This window comes from Eupeodes corollae, chromosome 1 (assembly GCF_945859685.1).
Source record: "Eupeodes corollae chromosome 1, idEupCoro1.1, whole genome shotgun sequence".
Lineage (NCBI taxonomy): Eukaryota > Metazoa > Arthropoda > Insecta > Diptera > Syrphidae > Eupeodes > Eupeodes corollae.
The window spans coordinates 172,384,995-172,412,406 of record NC_079147.1 but is presented as its reverse complement, the minus strand read 5'-3'; the positions used below and the strand labels follow the sequence as shown (position 1 = coordinate 172,412,406).

Here is a 27,412-nt window from a genome sequence, read left to right as displayed (position 1 = left end):
GCGAATTTGCTCAAAACCTTAACTTCCAAATTTGAACTCAATCGACCTAATGGCTTACGTTGTAGGAGCGTGGGCAGTTATACAAAACAGACCGGACGGAATCGCGGGACCCACTTTTTTCGACTTGTCTACCAACGTTATATCATGTTTGATTAAAATCTCGAGTTTGAAATTTTGCACGAATGCAAAACTTGCCATATAATTCCTATGTGTCGCAAGTAAAAAAGAAATACCATGAAAAAAAAAATATTTTGTATGTGTTTTATTCAACTTTACTTTTGAAACCACAAATGAATAACCCTGTAAATTATTTAACTGATGTTGAAAACTTACAGTTTCAATTTAATTAAATTATTAGATCACACTGGGACCCCTTTTGGCTTTATGAAACTTTGACAAGCTGTCATTGAACTAGAAGTAGATGTACTTTGTGTTCGTTCTATTAACATTTTGTAACTGGTTTAAAATATTTGGGCGGCTTATGAGTTTTGAAGAACAATTGTTTTTTTTTTTTTTTTTAATTGGAAATCATTGTATTCGATCCGATTTATCCTGCTAAAAGATTTGATATCTTTCTTAGTCTCAAGGTCCCCAAAATTAAAATTTATGGTTCTTACGTTCGTACGTCCATTCGTCGAATTTTAATATAAATCTATAGGAGTTAGGTGGCGCCATTTTTCCTTAGAGCCGAGGGTTGTTCTGAAGAATGTACAACATCTCAAATAGAAGATCTTCTGAACCGTATAAGAAAGTCTATATGAGAAATAAATCACAGTTATTCGGTAATCTGAATTCTGTTATCTAAAGGTACAAAACACTTGGATTCTTTTTCGGCAAAGTCATCATGTAAGACTGGAATACAGAAGACTATTGTATTGCCTTGGAACGTGTATACCATATGTATTTACAGACAAAATATTAGAAATGTACATAACTCTTCTTAACAAAGTTTTATTGAATTGTAACGACAATTAATTATAGATTGTGGGTTTCAGGTGTAATTTTATTTCCGAAATCGTTTCGCTTCCTTTGCAACTGAAACGGCTTTATGCGTTTTGTTTTCTCTGTCTATACTATCCCAAAAAAAAAGGCTTGACAAAATAGGATGTTCTGTTTCCTTCAAATAAATTGCAATATCTTCCTCATACCGGCTAGCAAAACAAAAAATAAACTCACTCGTTATTTTTCACATCGTATTAACAGGAAAAACTCACTCAAACAAAGTTACATATTTTTAAATCTTGATCGATCGAGCGCAGGCAGACACATTTTTTTAATATGCAACCCTATTCAACTGATAAAACATTGACCTCATATTTTTTTTTTTGCGAAAGAGAAGAAGAATATTAGAGAAAGCAAACTCCTAAGAGAGTTTTAATAATTTTCAAACAAAAACCTGAAGAGAATTTATGACCAATACACTCAAACTACTTGAGTGCTTGTTTCTATACACTCTCTAGTAGTTAAAAAAGAAAGCCGTTTCGGTAGTCATAAATAGACTTCAGTGCTATCCGGTCCGGTACAAAAAGTTTGTGTGGGTTGATCTTATTCAACAAAACAAATATTTTCCTAAATATACATAATCCATGTTTTTTTTAATAATAAATAATATTAACTGATACTTCTTAAATTTTGAGTGAGAAGATACTCAAGCGATTTGCAAGGCCTTTTAAAAATTAAAGGTAATTACAAAAATTAAAGAACTGTCACCTCCGCAGTGGCTTCCATGTGCTACCTCATAACGTACCGATCTCAACATATACCCCTTTCCCCATTCTTACTCAAACACCCCTTTTTTGGCCATGCAATCGAAAAATCTCTGACGTGTGTTTTGTGAGAGCATTTTTCAAAAGATCATACGATCGCTTGATGTTCGTTGGTTGGCTGTATTGTTAGTTTTATTTCATATTTTCTTTAAAAAAAAAAAATACTACAGAAACAACAACTAAAAAAACCGCGAGAAAAACACGGTGTTTGCTATTTGAGTGTTAAGTTGTATTATCCACCTTTTACCCTCTCACCGAATCGAACAATTGATGTTACATTTCTCGTGTTGAACCTCTTAAAAAAGACAAATATTGTTGAATTCGCAAAATTCAGGGGGTGTTTAATGTGATAGATCATAATTTTTATAATACAAAATTTTAAAACATTCTCTTCGGGTTTTTTGTATTCTTATTTGAGTTTGTTTTAAAATAATTGTACAAACAATTAACAGGTAGGAGGGTTCATAAAGAAGAGAAATTTTTTCCTTTTTTTAACACTACAAGAAGAAGTGCAATAATTATATACATATTTATCTAGGTTATATTTATAATGGAGTAGTACATGCGTATACCTTCAATGATAAGAAGTTAGACAATAACATGATACATGTTACCAAAATATTTACAAAAAATTTTCATCCAAAAAGAAAAAATGTACTGCCACATTAGGCGTGTCGAATGTATTAAGTCATATATGAATACAAATATTTGAATAAAGCATTAGAGAATCTTGGTCTATAGAGTACAGGTTATTGACATTAATTTTGCTAGGAATTTGAATTGGAAAAGTGGTAAAGTGCATTGTAAAAGATTGTTTTTTCACTTTACTTTGATTGCTTGCGATGGTTTTATGTTTTATGATAATTCTATTTAAAGTTAACATAAGATCATTAGAGTTTAATTTTTTGGCATACATACTTACGAGTGGTTAGCCAACTTTTTACCAGTTTTTGCGACTTAAGTTAATCCGTCATAATTTATTTGTTTTTTTGTGTGGCATTTATCAAATTGCAAAGCGCAAAGTTTAATGCATGTTCTAAATTACAATTTGTAATTGTGTGTACAATCCTTGATACAAAAATCGGGATTTGTCAATCAAAATATTTCCTTTTAAGTTGAACTTTTAAACGTTTCATATAAGGCATATGTTGCCCAAAAATTAGTGTCTTTAAACCATACAATTTGGAAAATTTGTCTGTATCAAACGCTGACAAAAAAAAAAAAAAACAGTTTGCCATTTAAACTCCTGTTGTTATTTCTTTGGCTTTCAGTTTAGATAAATAGATTAGATTTATTGATCCTTTTTAAATTAATTAACAATCAGTTTTAGGCATTACATTAAAAAAAATGGCTAAAATCCGTCTGCCCGAGTTAAAGTATTTAAAAAGATTCTTTAATTGTCGATGTTCTATATTTTGAAAGCACATGTGTATTATATTGCAGTCATTGACATTCAGAATGAATGAATTGAAGTCTGAACTCCACTAGTATATTAGTACAGGACACCTTGCTAAGAAATGGTAGATATTCTCTCTTTCTGAGAAAAGCTTATTCTTTCAATTTGCTTATGTTTTTCGTGCTTATTGTTAAGTTGTATCCACAGAACTCTGCTAAGGATTTCCATTCCCAATAAAACAATATTTTCATCTCTAAAATGTGATTTTTAAAAAGAAGTGTAGTATTTTTTCTACCGTTTCGTAATGCTGATAGCCCCATATTTGGGCACCATACAACATTATTGACTTCAGTCGCATGGATATATTTTTATCTTATCCACACAATTAATCCACGCTAAGCTTATCATTAACTTAGATGATGCAAGCCTTTTTTTAGCTGCAGTTCCATGCTCATGTTACTATATATTCGTATGTATACCCAAATATTAATAGGATTTAACTGTTTCTATTTGTTGCCCATCAAATACAATTTTTCGTTTTTTGAAAATCTCCCTCCTCCTCTTTTGAAAACCATTGTTTTTGATTTCGTTGTGTTGACATTTAACCTCCACTCCTCGCAGTATTGATTTATCATTGTTTGTAATATTTCTAGAAAATCTGCAAGTAACACCAAATCATCTGCGTACACCACCGATCCTTACCCTTCGCAAAGATAATCTGAGATATCGTCGATGAACATCACAAATGCTAAACGGCTAAAGGTGTAGCCCTGGTTTACACCTCTATGAGTTTCGAAGAAGTTTGAAGGTAGCTTTCCGTCCCAAACTGCTGATGACATGGTATCGTACAGCTTTTTAAGCAGTCTTCCAAATTTCCGTGATACACGTTGGGATATCTCCAAGTATTCATTTGCATATTTGAAGAATTCAATTGGTCTTCCGTCCGTTCCCGGCGCTTTTTCGCCCTTGATCATAATTAACCAAACTTTTAGTTCTTATGACATTATGGGACTATCCAACAAATAGCACATTGTATCCGAAACTGCATACTGAAAACTTGACTGATACATAGAGTTGGGAGAGTTCAAGATATTTTTTAAGTGGTGTTCCAATTGTTTTGCGCTAGTATTTATACCAATTATAAACATTTTACCATTTTTTCTCAGATAATTATCGTAACTTAGCTGAATGTTGTTACAATTGGTAAATGGTCTGAGAAATTTTGCAATTCCACCACAAAATTTTATAATACAATTGTTCTATTCTCCTCCGTTAAGAGTTAGGACAATTATTGGGCATCCACAAGCATATATCTAATATAAATCTAATAGTGTACATCCTTTTCTATCCAAAACCAAATATTTAGACCTTCGGGTTTGTGTTCTTCATTGAGATTTTGCCCTATTGGTTGCTGAGCGCAGTCCTTGAATTAGAACCACCCGTGAGAAGAATATTGGTTTGATATTGTAGATTTTTATAGCATCTTTTAGCCTTTGAAGATCGATGCCTCACTGATCCGATTAAGTAAACAGGAAAAACTTGGAACTTGAAAAATGAAACGTGAAGCTAAGTGGGTTTGAATATTGAAGATGCTCAAACCAATTTATTCCTGGAACTCTATTTTGATACCTCCAAACAAACAGAAAAATTCAAATTCATTTATATATTCAAAAAAAAATTAAATTTAATACTTAACTATTTTAACCACATATGTTATAGCTTAAAATTCTGTAGCTAGTATTTTTTACAAAATTCTTACTTAAAGCTAAACTTGGGCAGACGCAAATTTCCTAAAGCTGTTGTATAGCAGCACTGTTTCTCCTATTTTGCAAATGGTCCTTTCAATTGCTAGATGCTGTTATCAAATTTACACGTCCAAATGGCGCTCATGAGTGATTGTAGTTTTCTTGTACTTCACCTGTTCCAATGACAGTCAGCTGTTTTGTAATGTTTACATTTTGTTTACCGCCCTTATTTTCTTCTAACACTAAATTTCCATCGCATTTTGCGCATTTCAATCCATAATTAAAGCTCCACGTAAATGTTTTCCCTCTCATAGGAAAGCATCAATATTTGGATTTCTCATCTTTATTCATTTTCTGATCTCAAGAAGCTTCGATCTTTTCTGTCGGCCAAACCACCTTTTTTAAGAGATTTTGATACGCAAAGAATGTTCAATGCAGATGTTTTATCTTTTAATTTACCAAAAAAATTAGTGCTATCTAGAGTATTCGATTGAATCTTAATGATGTTATTTTCACTCACTGCAGATGTAATCTTACCATGCGTACGAAAAATGGTTTGTATTTGCGCTCTTGGTTCTACACCATAATTTTTTTTTGCAAGGTGAAATATTAGATTCCCCTCTGAAGTCCGCATTAGGTTGGCCCCGCGGCATGACATTTTCTGTCAGAATTTGATTACTATTTTGCAAGCTCTTAATTTCACGGTGTAGCTTTTCGAAATCAACTTCCTTCATGATAGTGCGAATCATATCGCTGTCTATGATGTTGGTTTGCAAATGCAATGTTGAAAAACTTCCGTTATTGGGTCTCTTAAAACTCACAAGAGCTCCATGAACGACCTCTCCAAGCCCACTGTTTGGTGTTGCATAAGTCGAAACTGCATTACTGGTCCGTACTGTTTCGTGAAAATGCCAATATTTACACAAATCGTTACTAACAGTTACTGCGTGATTTTTTGTTTGCAAGAACTGAGAAGGCGACGCGACGTACGTATCAACTTGAATACTCCATGACTTTCCATAAATGAAGAACAACAATGTGTTTCTTAACAGATATTTCCTGGGCGTCTGATTACATTGCGAGCAGATGTGGAATTGCCCCCTCGACCACAGAATTTATCACCATGTGATAAATTTGTATAAGACTGTCTCAAATCACGATTATGCATAAACAAAACCGGTTTGGGATCAAAATGCTGTATGGATCATAATACTCTGTTTAAAATACTGTAACTCAAAATATTGTATTTTGAAATATTGGGGGAGAGTACGATAACTCAGGCCAAAAAGTGACTGATTTGTTTAGAATTGTTACAAATTTTTTACTATGGGAAGGGGGATCTATCCCCCCCCCCCCCCCCCGTTTAGGCAGTAGGGGCAGCTTAAAAAAACATGTACGTTAAATGGAAAAAAATAATTTAAAATATTTTTAATACTTAAAACTTTTACACATTTAATACATTATTTTAAAACCAACACATTTGTCTTTAAATCAAGTCAAAACTATGCATAGTTTTTCAAAACTTTAATATTATCTACTATTGTTTTTAAGAATAAATTGTCCTTTATTGTTTTTGATCAAAAACTGAAAACTAGATGATTTTATGTCTTCTAGTCCTTGAGAAAATTGAAAATTACCTACAAAAAAATTAATTAATTTACTTTTTCCTTGCTTAAGTATTTACGTAGTCTTATTTTGATAGTAATAATCGAATATGGATTAAGCTATTCCTTGAGTAAATAAATTTTTCTTAAATCCACCTTATTTAAATGCAAAAGAAACTTTGCCAGCACCCCATATTGAACCCACCCAACCTTACATCCTCCCCACCTTGCACCCACTCCATTTTGCACCAACCAAAAACCCTATAGTGTTCCCAAGCAGGGGGGTGCTACACATCTCACTGTTGCATACACTCAAACTCGCACCTTCTATTATTACTATCAAAACAAGACCACTGGAGCAAAAAAATATAATTTAATTAAAATAGTAGTTGTGGTTATTTTTAATTTTCACAAAAACTGAAAATAATCTAATTTTCAGTTTTTGATCAAAAACACATAAGAGCAATAATTTATAAAATAAAAATAATAGTAGTTAATTTAGAAGTGTTGAAAAATTACACCTCAAACCTTTTTTTAACTTTTTTTTTTAATCAAATTAAATTTTTGAGTTTAAAAATTTTGTTTTTTAAATTTAAAACCTAGCTAATAATTATATAATACATAATTGTAAGTATTACCGTTATTTTTGAACTATTTTTTTAGTTTTAAATAATAATTTTTTTGAATTGGGAGATAGACCCCCCACCCTTACAATAAAAAATGCTTGTTTTTAACTGTTCTTAAAAAATATCTTGTCCTGTGTTATCGTACTTCAAAATACTGTATCTTAAAATTTTGTATTTCAAAATGCTGAAGGTAAATTTCCGATTTTTATTTTCCATCCTATCACCAATATTTTGAAATAAAGATTTTTAAAAAACAGAACACATTTTCTAGAGAAAACATCATAACAATTTTTCATTTCCATAATGTTCCAATGAAATAAATAGTATCTTCTTCTTATTTTCTCTTTATCATTGTCTGTTTTTTAATTGTTTGAATGTATCTATTTTTACATGAATTGTTCCTATCATAATCAAAAATTGCACTAAACTAATTGATTTGTCAAAACTTCCAGTATTATCCAGTATTATAAGATACAGTATTTTGCCAATTCAGAATTTTTGAGAATTTTTGAGATACCGTATTTTCAATATACAGTATTAACCATAAAGTTGTTTGACCATACGTTATCATACAGAATTTTGACCATACAATATCTTTTAATACAACATTTCGCTCTCAAGCAAACCATGTGCATTCAAAGTTCGAAGTGCGACAAAAACCCATGACAATCGAGCAGTTTCATATCAAATGCTTTAGAGAAGTATGCAGAACTTGGTGTATGTTTTGGCTTATTTTTTAATAGCAACATCTAATTAATGCATTCATAAAAAAAAAACCTTGCATAAAGGAATATTTAATTACATGCGTATCTATAATTTTAAATTAATAGAGATCTTCAAAAAATTTGTTTAATTGGGGTGGGTCGGTTTCCGCATGTCTGCATAGACGAAAGTGCACTTGTGCAGACTGTATAACGGCGACGACGAACCGAATTCCGCTTTCAGACAGGATGGTTCATTCAACATAGACTACGAAATCCAACAATCCCGTATTCCTGACTTAGGCGAAGTAAAATTAGCCATGTCTAAGCTGAAGTCTTACAAATCGTATACGACGTATAGAAACGATGTGGCAAGTATTGCTTTTTTTTTTTTTTTTTTTAAGACAAAATTTATTGGTAAGAAATTCTCAAAAACGAACAGATAGTTTTTTATTTTTTTAATTTGGCCACTTTCAATAAAAAAATTGTATTTTCCCATAAGTAAGATATTTATTACATAAGTAAGACTTTTTCAAGACTTAAGATTAATCGACCCAAAAATCTCTTCAAACAATCTACTTATTTAAATGATATTTAATGTTTTCCACTTCTATTTAGGATATAATTTAGTTATTTTGATTGGTTGTACATACATAAAAATAAAACAATATAAACATACGTATTTTCCGATTAGACTTTAAATTATTTCATAATTACAGCTTGAATAAATACTAAACAATGGTCATTTTAATCGTTGTTATAATATAAAAATTAATGACAATGATAACGTGTTTTTAAAAGTCATTAACAAAAACTTAAATCACAATGACTTCACTGGTTTGCTAAAATTAGGGAAACAAATTTAATCTAAGATAAACTTTAATCATACATATTGTACTACTACTGTATAAACCCCGTAAAAAAAAAAATAATATTTGTATGTCGCAGAAAATTGTTCGAACAATAACGATAGCAGGAATATATTATGCGCAGGTAATTTACACTAAAAAATAATAACAACAAATCATGTTAATATATATTTTGTCGTCTTATCAAATTGTGGTAAAACTCCTTATCACTCCTGAAACCCCAACAAGGTTTTTACATAGTATAAGTTTGTCTATTTAAAGATCAATATATTGGTTGGTTTACCGGGCTAAACTATGGGATGTACTGGGACTGAGATACTAGCAGCAAATTAAAAAAAAATCACATTTATTTGATAAGAAAAGTTGTCGAAAAATGATTTTATATGTCTGAATACTGTGCAATAAGTGCTGAATATTAAGCATGGTAGATAATGTGTTTTAAATTTGCGTAGTTCAGCTAAAAAAAGGATCTTTGTTTAAGGGAACAAATGCCACTCGCTATTTTGTAGCATATTGCTGAAAATAGCGATCAATTTACGAGAGGCATAAAACATTGCATCTGTGTTAAGGCTTGCAAATGTTTTAGTTTGACAACGGTGACCATTTTTACAGTACTCTTTTTAAATCTGTCCTGTCCAACTCAAGTGGGTTTTTGAGGCAATTGTCTAAATATAAAAACTATACTCGATGAATTAAGGCTTCATGGATTATAGATAGATCAAAAGCGGTAAGAAATACTTGCATTGATGGAGAAAACGCTTAGCAGCATTTTTGGTGATGTCAAATATTTGATCATTCCACTGACTACCACCGTTTTAAACGGACAATGGGGGTGTTGTACGCTTAACCGAAAACTTAGACAGTATTGAATATTTAAAGCATTACTTATGGTTTAGGATTCCCTTTTGAAAAATGCTGTCAAAGTCAGAATTCAGTGCGATTATAATACACTGATTTACATTTTAAATTATTTATTTATTTTCTTCTGTGATTTATTTATTACAAATACATTTATTTATTTATGTACTTTTTCTGCTGTGATATTTTCCTTGTTTATTTTTATTTATTTATTTTATTATTTATTTTATTTATTATATTTCTTCTGTGATATTCTATTTAATTATTATTATCTTGATATTTATTTATTTATTTATTTCTTTATTTATTTAACTTTTTAACTATTTATTTATTTAATTGTTTAATAATTCATTTATATATTGTGAATTTTGATTGTTCAGACGGCTCCTGGACCAATTCAAGTAATGAATCGCTGAACTTACTATTAGACACTTTCCTGGTAGTTCTCTTACCGAAACTTGCAACAGTTTTATATGTTCAAGTTCAAATACAACATATCCACAAGATCTGATCACAAAGGATAAGCTACAATGGGCTCTCAACAGCTTCAAACCATTTAAAGCTGCAGGACCAGATGGTATAATACCAGTCGAATTACAAAAGACCTCTGATATAATTGCACCAATCCACAGTGGTTCCACTCCCCAACAAAGGCGGCCATAATTACTAACACACTGGATAAAATCTAAAAACTATTGGTCCTAAAATGTTTTGAGCTCCCTGATTTCGAATCTACAATCAGTTTTAAACTATCTCGTCATGACTTTGAGATACGTTCGGTAAAAGGCTGAAGATTGGTTTAATATAGGATGCATGAGTTATTTTGTACATGAATGGCATTAAGTTTTCCTTAACCTGTTAGTTAAACGCAGAAACAACTTTAGGTACAAGTATTCAAATTAACTTTTTTTCTTAAATTAGTTTTAATTCGACAAGATTTTTGTATACATAATAATACAAAAAGTAAATATTTTTCAAAAATTATTTATAAAATTACGGCCATTTCAATATTTTAACTTTTAAGTTAGGAAGTTTGCATAAACAGGATGTGTCTTAAATTTTAAGCAAAGAAATCACTTGGTCTGAAAAAGCATAATTTTGTTTATTTCATAATTTCCGAAAACTTGTAATTAAAGGATCGGAATTCGAAACAAGCTGATGAAAAAGATCTGTATTGCAAACTTTTCTTGACATTTTTCTTGTATGATCTCGACGAAAAAGTTTGAAGTTTTTATTTGTAGCCTTTGCAGCCTCTTCAGATAGTTATCCTACTAGTAAAAGAGCATGATTGATTATGTCCGATCCATGAATCAAGACTTTGTGAACTGAACTAGGGAGATTGTACCATCCATATTCTTGAATAATGAGTCTGGCTGTTTCCAATGCGAATATTTTAAATTGTTCGCAGTTAATATCGAATCCAGAAGATAAGGTGATCAGTATTGTGTGACATCGCTCAAGAATATTTTTTCCAACTACCATAGTGAGCAGTAAGGAATATGTTATTCTAACCTGAATGTTCTCTTCTTCAAAAATAAATGGATTTAAATTCGAAATTCGGTTTTTAATATAAGATTCTTCTTGCAAAGAAAACTCTTTAGTTTTCTTTGCAAATCTGAAACGAATCGGCCTACAATATCGAGTGGATGAAGGGCGTGGATTTTTCTAGAAAGGATGTTACTGTCATCATCGGAATTTTATTCTAAAAAGCTCTCAAACCCCTATTTCCCGAATAAAATCATATTAGAAAATACAGGTGAAAGTTTCCAATACTTTATAATCTGCATTTGGAATGTCATGTAAGGACTTGAAAATGATATCTAATATTGAATGGGACTTATTTCTTTCGGTTCGATTAGCATTTTACCAATGCTGAAGCACAAACATTCTTGTAAATGAGACTTTAGTTAAATGCCCTGAAATACAAAAAATGAGGCTTTAGGTGCTCAAAATTTAATTAAACGTGAATTCGCAAGTAATCGCAGCTAAGTCAACGTGAATTAAAAAGTACATGAAATTACCTTTCTGCTAATATACAACTTTGTGGGGGCGTAACGGAGCGTATTTGTTAAAAGTTTAAAACGAACAATATTAAGGTCTTTTATTTTTATTTCTATTTTATTTAGACCCAATTTATTAACTCTTATGCTTAGCCGAAAAATGAATCATACAAAATAAATAAAAAATATCTTGCCTTCCACCAATATAGCCATTACAAAAAAAAATAACGCACAGATAAAAAAAAAAATAATTAAACAAATGCAGTCGCAATTACTCTTAGAGCACTAAAACTCAAATGCCATGTGTTTGCAATTTGATTATCCTGAAGTTAAAAATGTAACGGTTTTTACTTGGAATGTTCTCAGCTCATTTTAACCGTTTAATGTAATAATCGCTCCAGCAATTTTTTTATAATTTTGGCCTTCGGTGGAACCACAGTGCAATCCTTGAGGCAATTTTTACCAGCTGTCTTTACCTGGTCCATGTTCCTACGGCATGGAGAGAAGTTAAAGTTGTTTTTATACCTAAATAGGTAAATGCTCCCAAGTCAATCCTAAAGATCTACGACCTATAAGTCTATCATCATTCCTTCTTAAGACCTTGGAAAGATTGATTGATATCCATTTAAGGGCACGTATCTATACAAGACTTCTGTCTTTGTCTCAACATGCCTACTGTAAAGGTAAATCGGTGGAAACAGCGTTACACACTTTAGTGTGCACCATTGAATATTCCCTCCATCATAAAGAGTTCACTATGGTTGATTTCCTTGACATCGAAGGTGCCTTTAACAACGTGGACACATCTGCAATCACATCTGCACTGACATCTCTAAATGTAGAGTTCGCTTCGGGAGTTAATTCATTTAATGCTTGCAAGCAGAATAATTAACTCAAAACTGGGCAACTCTTCTAGCAGACGACTCGTTAGAGGGACACCGCAAGGTGGTGTTCTATCCCCTCTCCTCTGGAACCTAGTGGTGAATGAAATCCTAACTTGTCTGGATGCGGAAGGTTTCAGAGTGATAGCCTATGCGGACGACGTTGCTATAGCAGTTTCAGGAAAGCATCTTAATATCCTAAAAGAACTCTTACAAAATGCCTTGGACAGACTAATACTTTGGGCTGATCGGTGTGTTAACCCACACAAAACCGATCTGGTCTTGTTTTCGAGGAGATACAAAATTCCATTTGTCAACCCTCCTTATGTTAAAGGAATCCAATTAAAATTCTCAGACGAGGCTAAATACCTAGGTCTTGTCTTAGACAAAAAACTAAATTGGAAACGCAACGTACAGGAAAGAGTCAAAAAAGCTACTGTAGCTCTCTTTTTTTTTTTCTTGCAAAAAAGCTATTGGTAATAAATGGGGTTTACAACCCAGAATCACGCATTGGCTATACACATCGGTAATCAGACCGATTTTAACGTACGGTGTAGCAGTATAGTGGAATGCTTTAGAGAAAGGTATAAACAGGGATAAGGAATAATAAAGTCCAACCTGCCTATGTATTAGCGGATCGCTTCGCACGACCCCGTCTGCAGCACTGGACACCTTGCTCTACCTTACACCTCTTGACATATTTAGCAAACAAATAGCTAAAAGCTCTACTATTCGCCTCAATGCTTCGTCGCAGTGGACTAACAACAACATTGGCCACTCGGTAATTCTAAGGTACTTAGAATCAATTCCAAAGCACACAGACTACACCATCCCCCAACTACAATTCGACAGAAACTTCCAGATTTCTATACCTACCAGATCTTTTTGGGAGGATAGGACATTCTTGGAGGATGAGTCAATCCATTTTTACACAGATGGCTCAAAAACCAAAGAAGGGGTTGGTGGAGGTGTGTACTCTGAATGACTGAAATTAAGTCTCTCATTCTGCCCTCCCAATCATTGTAGCGAGTTCCAGGCGGAACTTTTGGCGATTAAGGAAGTCTTGTCCTGGCTCAAAGAAAACGTGATATCAACATCTGCTAACCGTATTTTCTCTGACAGCCAGGCTGCTATCAAATCTCTGGACTCTGTCTCTACAAACTCTATAACAGTCCATAACTGTCGATCATCTCTAATGGAGATGGCGCAACAGTTTTATATTCACCTTTGCTGGATGCCGGGCCATAGAGACATTCCAGGTAACTGCAAGGCAGATGAACTCGACAGGAACTGTACAGTACAGCCCATCCTACCACGTTTGGCAAGTACTGGCATACCAATCGCTACTTGTAAACTGTTGCTAATGCAAGACGCTGCGAGGAGGGCAGGCACCAGGTGGAACAACATCTCCACGTGTCAAGCCACAAAAAACATCTGGCCAACACTGGATATAAAACGTTCAAGGTGCTTGCTCTCTCTAAGCAGATCGCATATAAGCTCTATAAAAGGTGTCATAACCGGACACTGTCTAATAGGAAAGCACGCCACGGGACTAGGCGTATTCTCAAATGACTTTTGCAGAAGCTGTATGGACGAGGAAGAGGAAGAAACGGTTCTTCATCTTCTCTGCACATGCTCTGCTCTAGCTCGAAAACGCAAGAATTACCTAGGAGAATTTTTCTTTATCGATCTAAACGATCTAAATCATATCGGTATAATCAGCCTCTCACGTTTCGTAAGGGACTCAAGCTGGTTCCATTGAGCTTAGGAGGAAGCCTCAAGATTCATGTGGTATCACAATGGGCCATTAAACTGGCCTAAGTTTGTCCGTTTCCATCTTGGACAGCCACTATAACCTAACCTAACCTAATGATATTTAAAAACATTTTTATAAATTTTGCAGCACTAAGGTAGCTTAATACCAAGTCTCTGTAAATTGTATGTTTAATGATAAGATGTATAATAATCCAGCTACAATTAACAATCTATCTATGTAAAACACTGCTTTTGGAAGTCCACACACAAATGAAAAGTAGGTATATGAATCTGAAAACAATTCAAAACTGTCTGAAGACAGAAGCTGAAGCAAAACAATCAAATAGGTCTCAAGATTAAAATTAAACCCGATTTATAAAGATATGGAAGAGTGTAGGAACCAAAAAACGATGTGGCACACCTGGGTTTAATTTGTGAGTATCAGATTTTTAGTCAAAAGCATGGAAATGTACAATCACCCCTTAACTTTTGATGTGATTAATATTTTCCTTATTTAACTAATTTAAATCAAGAATTTATGAATACAGATATGGTTTCCTGTAGACGGCTTTAATAACGCCTCCTTTATTTGATGTCCTATCTATCTGCGAATTAAATTTTTTCTTGTTTTCATAATTTTCATGTCTGTGTCAAGATTTTAATCAAACATGAGATTACGATGATAGAGAAGTCGAAAAACTCAAATTCAAAAATAAAAAAATGCTCTAACTCAAATAAAAATGTTTAAATATTAAGGTTTTATGAAAAATCAAATGGTATCTTTGAAACAACTTTTTTTTGCAGCTACAGTCCTTAATCCTAAAATACAGAAAATGTTTTTAAACAGAATCTTTCAATATACATGAGCAAGTTTGTGCGACCCAGTCGTGTATTTTATTTTTGAATGTATGGTTTGCTCTCAACTGCAACTAGCTTTTAGTTTGGAACAGTTCTAAAACAAAGATTAAAAATATCTTTTTCTCATAATATATGTAATCTATCTACATACATACATAATTTACAATGTGTTCTCCTTTAAACTTTCATTAATTTTAATGAATCTCTTAATCCGATCTAAGAGTTATTTTCGAAATAATTTTAGCTTTAAAATATTTTTGAAAACAAATTTAATTAATGTGAAGCAAAAGTGATCATGAGAAACGTTAAGAAAGAGGGAAACAAAATTTATTTACTTTTTTAGGAAGTAGGACCTGGGTATACATTTCACAATTAGACACGATTATTATTAAAACGAACTTTAAATTCGTTGGACAGTAATTAATATCATCGCACTTTTTTCTTTTCTGTCTTGATTAACGCAAGGTCACTCACAGACAATGACACACACACGCTGTATAGCTGCTTGTATTTTTATCAATTGAACTGCACGTCTTTAAATGTAATATAGACGTTTATATTACACATTAGTAACGCCACACGCCAACGCGTCGGTCACCACTAGCCGCCTTTAAAACATGTATTTTTGTTTTGCTGGTTGTTTTATAAATAAAAAGAACAACATTTTTATGATTGAGAACTCTTTTAAACTGTCTGCGTAATGAGGGAGATTGGCCTATATGAAGTAATAATGTTTAAATGAATTCAAGATATCGTTTAAATATAAAATTTACTTTATACAACTTTCTTTATTTTTATTAATTCAGGTCTGCTTTCAGTTTACTTGTACTCGTATCGGGGTAATTATGTTTGATTAGGAGAATCGATCAATAACATCTACGATATGGATATAAGAGAAAATACTCTTCGTTTTTAAGAGAATTCATCAAAAGTTTACATTTCTATTAAAGAACAAAATTTTAGTATGATTAAGTAAGAGATTCACTATACAACATTTTTCTTCCGTTATGGTAGTGTAGTGAAATGGTATGAAATATTTTTTTTTTTTTAATTTTCCAAGTGCTTTGTAAATATATGCAAAGTATGGCTGTTCCAAAAGACCTTACAAAAACAAAGAAGTTTAAGTAATATTGACTGATCAATTCTAATTTTAATTTAATGTGACATAACATGAGTAATAATTTAATAAAAAGAATTCAAAATTACTTCATATTACTTCAATATATCAAAATTTCCATGAAAAGTTGGTTATCTCTTTAAAGCAGGTTCTGGTTGTGGGGACTACATTTCCGTGGAAGGAAAAGCCTGATTTGTGAAATATCCTTTCTCATTCAAATAGATAATGATTACTCACTAAGTTGTTCATACAAATGTAAGTGAATTTTATGCATCATACATAAGATGATTAAAAAACAGCTTTTTCAAGTTTTCGGGTGTGCACAATGAAGCACTTAAACTCTGTTCAAAACAAAAATTTAATTTAAAATTCAAAATGGATATAACGATATCTATTTTCATATTTGAGATATTCGATTCGAAAATGAGCTTCTATCAATTTGGTGTAGTATTTTCTCCAGATTTGTATCTTGTTATAAAAATATCTATCAATTGCATAATTTATCTAAAAGATTTACAAAATTATATTTTTTTTATAAAATACAATTAGTTTAAAGCCAACATCTATAATTGTTGGAGAAATATTCAAATAAAAAATCAACTTTTATTAGTATTTTTTATGGTTTTTACTTATTGTAAAAAAATTGTCAATCCGATCCGTTCCGATCCAACTGACAAAAACGTTATTCTTTGATGCGTAAAAATTATTTTGGAAGTAATATTATTTCTTGTTCGCAATATAAATCGTTATTTGATTTTTTTTTAATTCAAACCAATTTGGTATTACGTCATAATGTGTAATAATTTAATTGGAGTTCCTAACTTAAAAAAACCACAACTTCTTTCCATGGGAATTCTGTGGTATCAGTTACGTTTTGCTGCTATACTTTAAAGTTTTTTTTTCACAAAACTTAAAGTTTCACATACCGTTCAACAAGAATAATTTATTTTTAAACTCTCTAGGACTTTAACTTTCCGATATATTAGAATTACAGATGTTATAGAGCTTTAATTAGATTAGAGATTATTATTTTGGATAGTCACAATAATAAGGTCGAATAATTATTTTATTACGGTATCGAAAAAATCATTGTAAGTTAATACATCTGATTATAATATACATACATATATGTAAGTATGACAGTAACACAAAATCGATTGCAAATTTGTATAAAATGTATACATAGATGAGCATACTTTCTTGGTCAATGGGTCTAGGCAGGGCGAACGCAGAAAATGATTTCGGAGGGGGTTTCAAAATATATATACTGCCAATCACTAGGATGAGGCCACATATTTTTCAACCGATTTTCGTTCTTTATACCTGCTGGAGATTTCGTACCAATAAAAATTTACTACATTTGAGTAGGTAGATATTTTCTTTAAAAAAAAAATAATAAAATTAAGGGGTTAAATAGAAAAAACTGTTGGAATTTCCCCACATTAATTAAGGAGCTACTTAAAAACAGTATGAAAAAGTGCGTCACTTGGATGAGGCCACATGAAAAATCTTATAAAATATCAAAAAAATGAAAGAAATGTTTACAGTTTTTGGTTTTCAAACATTTATTTATTAAGTTTTTCTCAATTAATAATGAGTATGCCCCCCATTTTTCGATATGACCTCTATTAGACGGTTTGGAATGGAATCATAAAGTTTTTTTTAAATAGTCAAGTGAAATCTCGTCCCAGGCATCACGGATAGCTTCAATTAAGGAGTCCTTGTCTTCAAATTGTCTACCGCCTTCATAAAATTTTCGAGATAGCCATGCCCATACGTTTTCGATTATGTTCAAGTCCGGTGAATAGGGTGGCCATGGCAAAAGCTCTACGTTTTCTAATAAAATCCAGCTTTTGACAACCCTGGAAGTGTGGATGGGGGCATTGTCTTGTTGGAAAATCTAAGGCAGAGGTCCAAAAATATTTTTCATCTTCGGAAATGAGCGTTCAAACAAGTATTTGTAGCTGTTTCCGTTCATTGTTAGAGAAAGAAACTCCAATTCGATTTTGCCATAGTAGGTGATAGCGCCCCACACCATAACACCTGATGTACGGCTGTGATGTCTTCCCAAAATTAGTTCCTCTTTTCTTAAATCATGAAAATAAAAGTTGTAACCATCGGGGCCATCAAGGCTAAGCTTTTTTTCATCCGAAAAGACGACGCGTTTCCATTGACTGCTCCAAGAGACATGTTCTGTTGCAAAGTTCATTTGCAGCTCCTTGTGTACTTGCTTTAGAACAGGTTTCTTTTTGAGTTTTCTTCTCTGGATAGTACCATCTTTTCTTATTATCCTTCGGACTGTCAAAATACTGGCTGATACTCCGCTTTTGGACCTTATTTTAGTAGCTGATTGAGTAGAATTTGAAGCAATACGTAAAATTAACCGCTTTTCTCGGGATGTTGTTGCTTGGGCTGTGCGTCCTTTTTGGTTTTTTCCATAGTTTTGAGGATCAGCAAGATAGTTGTTTACAACTGTCTTATTTCTGTTCAGCTTCCTTGCTATTTCTCGGCTTGAGAGTCCCATTTCCTTGAAAGCCTCGATTTGTCCTCTTTCTGCTACTGTCAACGTCTTTTCGGAACCCATTTGTAGTTGAAATTTAATAAAAATAGTTATTTGTTAAACGTTCTTAGATATTGTAACACAAATTTTGAAAAAAAAATTGCGTATCTGAACTTCTACAACGAAATATTCGCAATGGCCTCATCCTAGTGACTCACTTTTTTATATCCTTATTAGGTAGCTCATTCATTAATGTAGGGAAATTCCAATGGTCTTTTCTAATTAACCCTATTATACAATTATCACTTTGTTTTAAGAAAATATGTACCTACTCTCAGGTAGTAAAATTTTCCGGGTTAAACAAATTCCAACAGGTATCGGACCGAAAATCGGTTGAAAAATATGTGGCCTCATCCTAGTGATTGGCAGTATTTTAAGTTATTTTTTATTTTAAATATCAAGTGTATTTTTTTCTTTTTTGGTACTATTTTATGTAAACGTACTAAAAAAATGAGATGTTTCTATTTTTACAGTTTACTTACCATGAAAATATCAGAATTAATGGTTTTGAATGCGTTCCAAACCTTTAGACCGAAGACATAGGGTCATATTCATAGTTCCTTGATAAGTTCTGATTTTGTCTTTGCTAAATTAAACGTCAGCTTAGTGGAGTCTAAAAATAAACAAGACGGAAACTATTTTAAGCTGTTTCTAAATCTTTTAAACGTCAAAAATAAACAAACTGATTGAGTAAATTAAGTTACGAGACATTTTATTTGAAAATTTAAAATAAAAAATAAAAATATCAAAAGACTTAAGCATATATCAATATTTTGTTATTTTGCTGGATGTTGGAAAGCTACCAACTAACAAAAACGAAATTTTTACTTAACTCGATTGGACCCCTTTGAAAAAGTAGAATGTGAGGAGATTAGTAACGGTTGATCTTTTTTTCACAAAACCATGTTGCTGTTCGCAAATGATATTTTTACTAAAATATGCTACGCTTTCACAAACAACTTGTTCAAATACTTTAGGAACACAAGAAAGCTTTGCAATGGGCATGTAGTTGCATATATCCGACTTGTTACCTTTCTTGAAAATTGGTGTTAGAAATGACTTCTTCCATATACTGGGAAATTTGCCTGTTTTTAGAGAAAGTTTGAATAAAAACGTAAGGGGTTCAACTAAAGCATTACTACACTTTTTGGTACTATCTGGGGAATACCATCAGGACCGGCTGAGCAGTCATCATTCAACGCAGATAAAAGATCAAGGACCGTACTCTGTAGCATAGGTATGTGACTACAGCTAGTTTGCGGAAAAGTGTGAAGATTATGAAAATATACTTCATCAACATCATCTTGAGGGCTATTAACAAATGACTCACGGAAATTCGTTGCGAAAGCGTTACAGCTATCAAAAGTTTTATCTAACGAAAGGTTCTTGTAAGTGAAGTTACTGGAAAGCCATCTGATTTTTTCTTTGAGTTTACAAAATTCCAACATTTTTTAGGATTCTCTTTCAAAGAGGTGGCCATATACTTTGGTAATATAAACTTTGGGTTAACAGAAAATCAAATACTGGCCTGCCATTTGGTTAAAAATTATATTTGTAATTAACAATTACCAACAATGATCCATCGAGACAGTGATAAAAGTGTTGCAGTTCCATTACTGAACGATTCAAGCAGTGCTAAAAATCATTGTTTCTTAACAAAATCTATTCTTCATCTTCACTATCAATGGATAAGTCCAGAGGTTCCGATAGTTGGATATTCGCTCTTGATGGTTGGTTTACCTGTATGTGAGGGAACTAAAAGGAGCTTAGCCCTAAGTGGAAGTGGGTTGATAGAATTTTTAAGACCATGTACATGATTATCATCACTATGGCATAAGATTTATATTTTTCATTGCAACAGTCGGATTTATCATGTTTTACCTCTTCATAGAAGAACCGCTTCTCGCTTCGAAATAGACACAGAATTTTGGAGTGATTAGATCCCTCAGAGGGGGAGCATGTTAATTAAAAACACCTAACCATATATTATCATTACACATTTAACATAAATAAATGATGCCTTTATCATTTTCCATATACTATTTTTTCTTTTATTTTTTTTATCCATACCTCTCGCACAACTCATATTCCACCCAACTCCCTTAGTAGCGTGAGGCCAGACGAAATATTATCTTTATACTAATTGCCTCACGCGCTGATCTTTAATATTTATGTAGACTGACTACTTTTTGGTCACTCAACATTGTAATTTACGAGAGACCGATTGTCTCTTGAATTTATTACATAAAAATTGTTGTTTGTTACGACATAATTATTGTTGTATTTGAAGATTATATCTGTGTTAAAAATCATACCTGATCCTATACATTTCAGAAACTTTTATATTCTGTAAGTTTCATAAAATCATCCCAAATAGCTATTTATGTGGCGTTATTTAGTTTTTCTCTGCAAACCGACACCACAAAGATATTTTTAAAAAGACGAACATTTTTATTTTTTTAGGGAAAACATATTTATTGCACAACTGCTTAATACCAATATATATGTATATATCAATTACTATTTTCATGGAGGTCATTTGTGAATTAAGTCTTAGTACGGAAATAAAATAATATTATTTAAAACTTGATAAAATTTGACAATCTTCATACAATTATCGAACTTTTTTTTTTGAAATAGTCAAATTTTGTGAAAAATGTTAAGACATAATTTATATGTCATCTAATCTATGTACAAAATTAATCGCTTTTTTCTACGGTTACCTGTTATTAAAGAAAACAAAACGTACATTTTAAATCTCATCAACTTTTTCAAGGGGAAAAAAACTGAGGAACAAAAAAATAAATGCGATAAGCTCTACCCTTATCAACAACAAAACTATGGTTTATAATTGTATTTATTTTTTTAATATATAATTGTTCAATTTTGTATTTTTTCGAAAACTGTAATCGTGCTAAAATTTCCTATGCAATCAGGAAACCCAACCATCAGATATAATATTCCTTATCAAAAATTGTCTTAAAATTAAATACAAAGATAATAATCAGATTATACAGAAATTTAGAAAAAAGATACTATTCATCGCATTGAAAACTCAATTAATATTACTAACAAACTAATATAAATTAACTACCTCAAAAGTTCAGTCTTCTTATGTTACTAGACCAATTTTTTAACAACTTACGCTGTCTGCTTAATCTTCAGGCATAATACCGGAAAGCGTGAAATAATACAAAATATTATTCTCTCTTTGGCTTTATCAAGATTATAACTTATCAATGCTGAACACTTAACAATAAGCTGATAGTTTAAAGTCCTATATCGTAGCTTGGACATTGAAACGTTCCAGAATTAATTAACGAACGACACTTGTTCAACAACCAGTGCCGCAGAAGGTTGTAGAAATAACATATCACTCTGTCTGGCATTACACGCAAGTTTGTAAGTTTGACAAGTAAAGGTGTGTACTTTAAAGTTGTTATACATTACAGTTTTTTTTGTATTATAACCTCTGTCCGTACGAAGGGAACCTTTTATTCAACTCAAACCTTTTAAACCGGAAGTATTAGCGAAAGTTTTGTCTTTTTATTTTACAGTTGTTGCTGCTGCTTAATTATTTGGTAAACAATGTCATCGGAATCAGTAGGACCGAATTGGGTTAAACCCTCGGAGGTTTACAAGACCACAGATCCTGCGCAGCCGGTAAAATTGCGTATTGCCAAGGACGGTTTAGGAGCCGAAGAGCCTATTTCCATACCAAGTCTATTGAAACGCGCTGCCAACAACTACCCAAACCATCCAGCCATCCGGTACAAAACACCTCAGAAGAAAGAATATGCCACCGTAACTTTCAAGTAAGTATAGCAAAAACGTGTTATTTTTGACTTCCCACTTTTGTAACAATTTAATCCCTTATACAGACAGTATGAAGAAAAAGTTCATAAAGTGGCAAAATCCTTCGTTAAACTAGGCCTAGAACCACATAACTCTGTGGGAATTTTAGCCTTCAATTGTGCCGAATGGTTCTATTCGGCATTGGGTGCAGTTCATGCTGGAGGTATTGTTGCCGGAATTTATACGACAAATTCAGCTGATGCAGTTATGCACGTATTGAGTGATTCGGGGGCGAACATTGTTGTGGTAGATGATTCAAAGCAAATGGAAAAGATTCATCAGATTAAGGATAAGCTGCCGAAATTAAAGGCAGCCATACAAATCCAGGAACCTTATTTGCCCTTCATGAAAAAGGAAGATGGATATTATAGGGTGAGTTATAGCATCAATAATTTATATATGTACATATGTATGTTCAAGAGTATATTTGTGCATTGAGGCGAGGTTGTGATGGTATAAAGGGCAAAACGGGCAAAAAGGATTTAAACAAAATTCTACGGATTTTCAACATCAGTGGCGGAAATTCTTGATAATGTTGTTGATAGTATGCCGTTCAACGAGTTGATATATTGGTTTACAAAGCCTTTTTTTATTTTTCTCTTTGCCTTGGCGGTGGTTAAACATTTTAAGTTTTAATTCTATTTGTATGCACTTCAAGGTTTTTAACAAGCATATTGGAAAGTTGAATGAGTTCAAATTGTGAGTAATTTATTTAGTTTTACAAACTGTTTTTTTTCAATGGTTGCATATCTTTGGGCATACAAAAAGTAAGGGACGAAATTGTATTAAAAGAAATTGATATATGTATGTGTGCTTTTCAAGTTTGGACTCAATTGACCCAATTAAAGTCGTGTATTTTGTAATTTTTGCTTTGAAAAAAAAGCAATGAAAAAGGTTTTCAAAATGAGTTTGCAATTTGCCTATATTTTTGTAAGGAAAGTGTTGGCAACCTCAAAATAAAAAAAAAATGGTTTCATTATTTAACAATATATGTTCATTTGTAGCAAAACATGAAGTATTGACTCCATCATTAAAAATTCATTAAAAACTTTTCTTAGTTTAAATAAAGTGTTTACATTTTTAAACAACCTTATCCTATTTCAAATTGATAACGTTTCTTTTTTACTATTGCAGTGGTCAGAAATCGAAGACATGGCCATTGATGATGTTGAAGAAGAGTACAAACTTCGCCTAGAAAATATTTGTATCAATCAATGTTGCTCCCTTGTCTACACTGTAAGTCAAAATTGTTATTTCCTTTTCCAAAGCAGTTACAAAACGTAGTCTCCGTACCTGTTTTTCAGTCTGGAACAGTTGGTATGCCCAAAGGTGTCATGTTAAATCATGATAATGTATCTTACGATTGTCGAGCAATCATCAAGTCCCTTCATAATATTGTCATGGCCGGTGAAGTAATAGTTTCCTATCTGCCACTTAGTCATGTGGCAGCTCAAACTATCGACATCTACATTATGTTAACAGTTGCTGGTACGATTTATTTTGCCGATAAAGATGCTCTTAAAGGTACACTTGTCAAGACTCTGCAAGATGCTCGTCCAACTAGGTTCATGGGAGTTCCTCGGGTTTTTGAAAAATTTCAAGAACGTATGGTTGCTGTTGGAGCTGCGAATGGCAGTTTCAAAAACATGCTTGCCAGTTGGGCTAAGGGTGTAACCTTAAGGCATTATATGGAAGAGAAGGAAGGGGGGTAAGAATCACTTTTGAAGAAAAAAATCATTTAAATGGCAAAAACTTATGTGAGATTTTGAAATCATTAAGAAAAAGGTCCGGGGGTCTTCGATATAAAATCGCTAAGTCACTGATTATGTCAAAAGTTAAGGTTGCATTAGGATTCGATCGATGCTTATCTTTGGTCAGTGCAGCCGCCCCGATGTCACCGGAAACCAAAACATATTTCCTCAGTTTGGACTTGAAGATTCTCGATGCCTTCGGAATGTCAGAGTGCTCGGGTTGTCACTCCATTTGTCTGCCCGATAGTTCTCAACTGGATTCGATTGGTAAGACTTTGGGTGGCTGTGAGACTAAAATCATCAATAAGGACGAGAAAGGTCATGGAGAGGTAAGTGCGAAGGATACTAGATGTCAAATTTTTCTTATTTATTTTTCTACACAGATTTGCATTCGAGGACGACATGTCTTCATGGGATACATCAATAACACTGAAAAAACAGAAGAAAGTCTTGACGATGAAGGTTGGCTGCATTCGGGAGATGTAGGTTACGTGGACGACAAGGGCTACGTATACATTACTGGTCGATCAAAGGAAATCATAATCACTGCTGGTGGTGAAAACATCCCTCCCGTTCACATCGAAAACATTGTTAAGAAAGAAGTTCCTGCACTTAGCAATGCCTTCCTTGTTGGTGAACAAAGAAAATATCTCACAATTTTGGTGAGCTTGAAGGTAAGTTTTTCCTGAAATAAAGCTGATTCCGAAATTAACAACGAGTTTAACTGCTCATTCTAGACTGAAATGGATAAAAATACAGGAGGACCATTAGACGAACTGAGCCACGAAACTTTGCAATGGATGGCTACCCTTGGAGTTAAACACAAAAACCTTTCGGATATTCTTAATGCTGGTCCATGTCCCATAGTGTTTAAAGCTATTGAAGATGGTATTAAAAGGGCCAACAAATTGGCAATTTCGAATGCACAAAAAGTACAAAAATTTGCTATCTTACCACATGATTTCTCCATTCCAACAGGAGAATTAGGTAGGTTTCTTTTTAATATTTGTTAAATACTTCGATGATTATTACATTTTGTTGTTTTAGGCCCAACACTTAAGGTTAAACGAAATGTAGTCAATAAATTGTATGAGAATCTTATTGAATCCTTGTACTGAATAGACACCAAATTAAAAGGAATGCAGGCTGATTCTTTGCCCTTTATTGTTGAAATTCAATTTCCTATTTTTTTGTTATATTAATTTACATATTATTTTATTTTGCTTTATTCGTTAAGAGTTAAGAAATAAATACAATTTAGACAAAGAATTAATCTTACTAAAAAAGCGCAAACTTAAGTCTAAGATATATTAGTTTGCCCTAGAATTTGTACTTAGAATACTTATTTTTGTATAAAATACTTACCAAAAACAAACCAATGATACTTAACAGTACTGTATTGCTTCTACTTGTATTTATTTACAAAATGATAAAATAAAATTTATCGACATAGTTTAATTTGTTACTCATTTTTTCATAGCGTTTAAGGATTGAAATAAAAATAAATAAATTGGGTGGCGCAACAGCCTGTTGGGAACCAGGGCCTAGTGACTTACTACTCTCAACCATTCCTGTTTGCGAGTACTATTGTCAGGATTGGAAGGGACCTACAATTTTAGGCCGAATCCGAACGGCTAAGTTAAGAAAGCACTTTTTCATGACAAGAATTACTCTTGAAGGATTTGTCAATTCCTCGCACGTTTAAAGATTTAGAAACATTAAATCATGTTTACATCGTTTATATAATATAAGCACAATTATTTACTTGATTGTATGTTAAATTAATTGCCTATTACCTACATCTTTGATTTTATCGAAAACGATTATGGAATGAAAAATTAAAAAAATTAATGACATTTATTTCTTAAATGATTTATTTTTATACATGAAAGTCGTCATTTTTTAACTGAAATACATTTTTCCAAGGCCATAAAACACTATTTCTTGTTGAATCATTTTCCAATTTGAGTTTTATCTGATCTCAAATCTGATTATTACTGAACAACAAAAGTACATTTTCTAACTGTATATGTACATACGTATGCTCAGCTTTAAAAAATTAGTTTAGTTTTGGGTGCAAAAAATTTCAAATTTTAATCGGCTAAAACCGTTTAAACTTTTTTTTTTTAAGTGAGACACTTGTATCAATGAAAGGAGATTAAAAACATCAGTTCTTTTTTAGACAGGTGTAACACATTTTCACATATTTCTACTATATTTCGACAGTATAAAACAAGATCAGGACAAGCTGTATAGTCCAATCATTTAATCTAAAATTAGGTATGAATCTCGGAATTGGAGATAAGATCGATGGAGATGTAAGTTTTTAAATTTTTTTATATTGATTTTTATACCCTAAAAGTTGTCTGAGATGTATAAATGACGACAAAATTGTTCAGTGTTTTTCTCAAAATGTACCTCTCCTACTCTCACCTCCCCGCGGTGAACATCGGTTGCCTAGTACTTCAACTGAAAATTTGGTTCCAAACCCAGAAGAAAGTTGTTGGGGGCAGCAAACGTGAGGTGTTTCCAATAAGGTACGTCTCCAAAGGCAGACGGCAGCGGACGAATTCCCGAGATGGAATCAATGGTGGCATCTACAGTTCCAGTAAGTTTGAACTACTAAGTGAGCACCTTATATGGCTTCTACGAAATAAGGAGTGGTTTATCCGGCTCTCCGTACTTGAAATGTTGGGGGTTGTGCCATTGGGGTGACTTCCTGACCACGTACAAAATACCTTAGTTACAAAGCACAAACTAGCCTCGGATACCGTCGGATTTACCGTTAACAACTCACGCAAACGAAGTAAGGACAACGAACTTCGGATCTGTACATGTAATGCTAGCGGAAGACCTTTATATTCCAAATTCCAAACGTCTTGGATCAGGCCTGACAACATCCCACCTGCCCGAAGGTCCGTAAGCCTGGAAACACTTACCAATTACCTTGATTTTAAAAACGAAATTCTTGGTCTGCTTGGCTGAACAGTTTTGACTAAATATTATTGGTATACCTACAAATCTCCAAAATAAAATAAGAGTGTTCATTAACCAGGTTAGTACAAATCTA

The 27,412-nt window shown here is 32.7% G+C and overlaps 1 protein-coding gene and 1 long non-coding RNA gene across 4 annotated transcripts in view; one reads left to right on the top strand and one right to left on the bottom strand.

Moving 5' to 3' along the window:
- Positions 1 to 15,484, bottom strand: part of LOC129938432 (uncharacterized) — a 30,641-nt gene extending 15,157 nt beyond the window's left edge. Inside the window, exon 1 of the long non-coding RNA XR_008780461.1 lies at positions 15,395 to 15,484. This is a non-coding gene — a long non-coding RNA (uncharacterized LOC129938432). The remainder of the gene's footprint in view (positions 1 to 15,394) is intronic.
- On the top strand, positions 1,500 to 25,800 carry LOC129938430 (very long-chain-fatty-acid--CoA ligase bubblegum). 3 transcript variants are annotated; one of them, XM_056045988.1, is made up of 9 exons: positions 1,500 to 1,682; positions 22,294 to 22,551; positions 22,618 to 22,963; positions 23,726 to 23,827; positions 23,896 to 24,299; positions 24,371 to 24,671; positions 24,726 to 25,016; positions 25,080 to 25,329; positions 25,390 to 25,800. In XM_056045988.1, the coding sequence occupies exons 2-9, from the start codon at positions 22,325 to 22,327 to the stop codon at positions 25,458 to 25,460; spliced, it is 1,992 nt and encodes a 663-aa protein (XP_055901963.1). In that variant the 5' UTR covers positions 1,500 to 1,682; positions 22,294 to 22,324; the 3' UTR covers positions 25,461 to 25,800. The 3 variants fall into 3 exon arrangements, with proteins under 3 accessions (XP_055901963.1, XP_055901964.1, XP_055901961.1); XM_056045989.1 differs by lacking the exon at positions 1,500 to 1,682 and adding an exon at positions 22,001 to 22,138; XM_056045986.1 differs by lacking the exon at positions 1,500 to 1,682 and adding an exon at positions 22,018 to 22,157.
- The last annotated feature ends 1,612 nt before the right edge of the window (positions 25,801 to 27,412 follow it).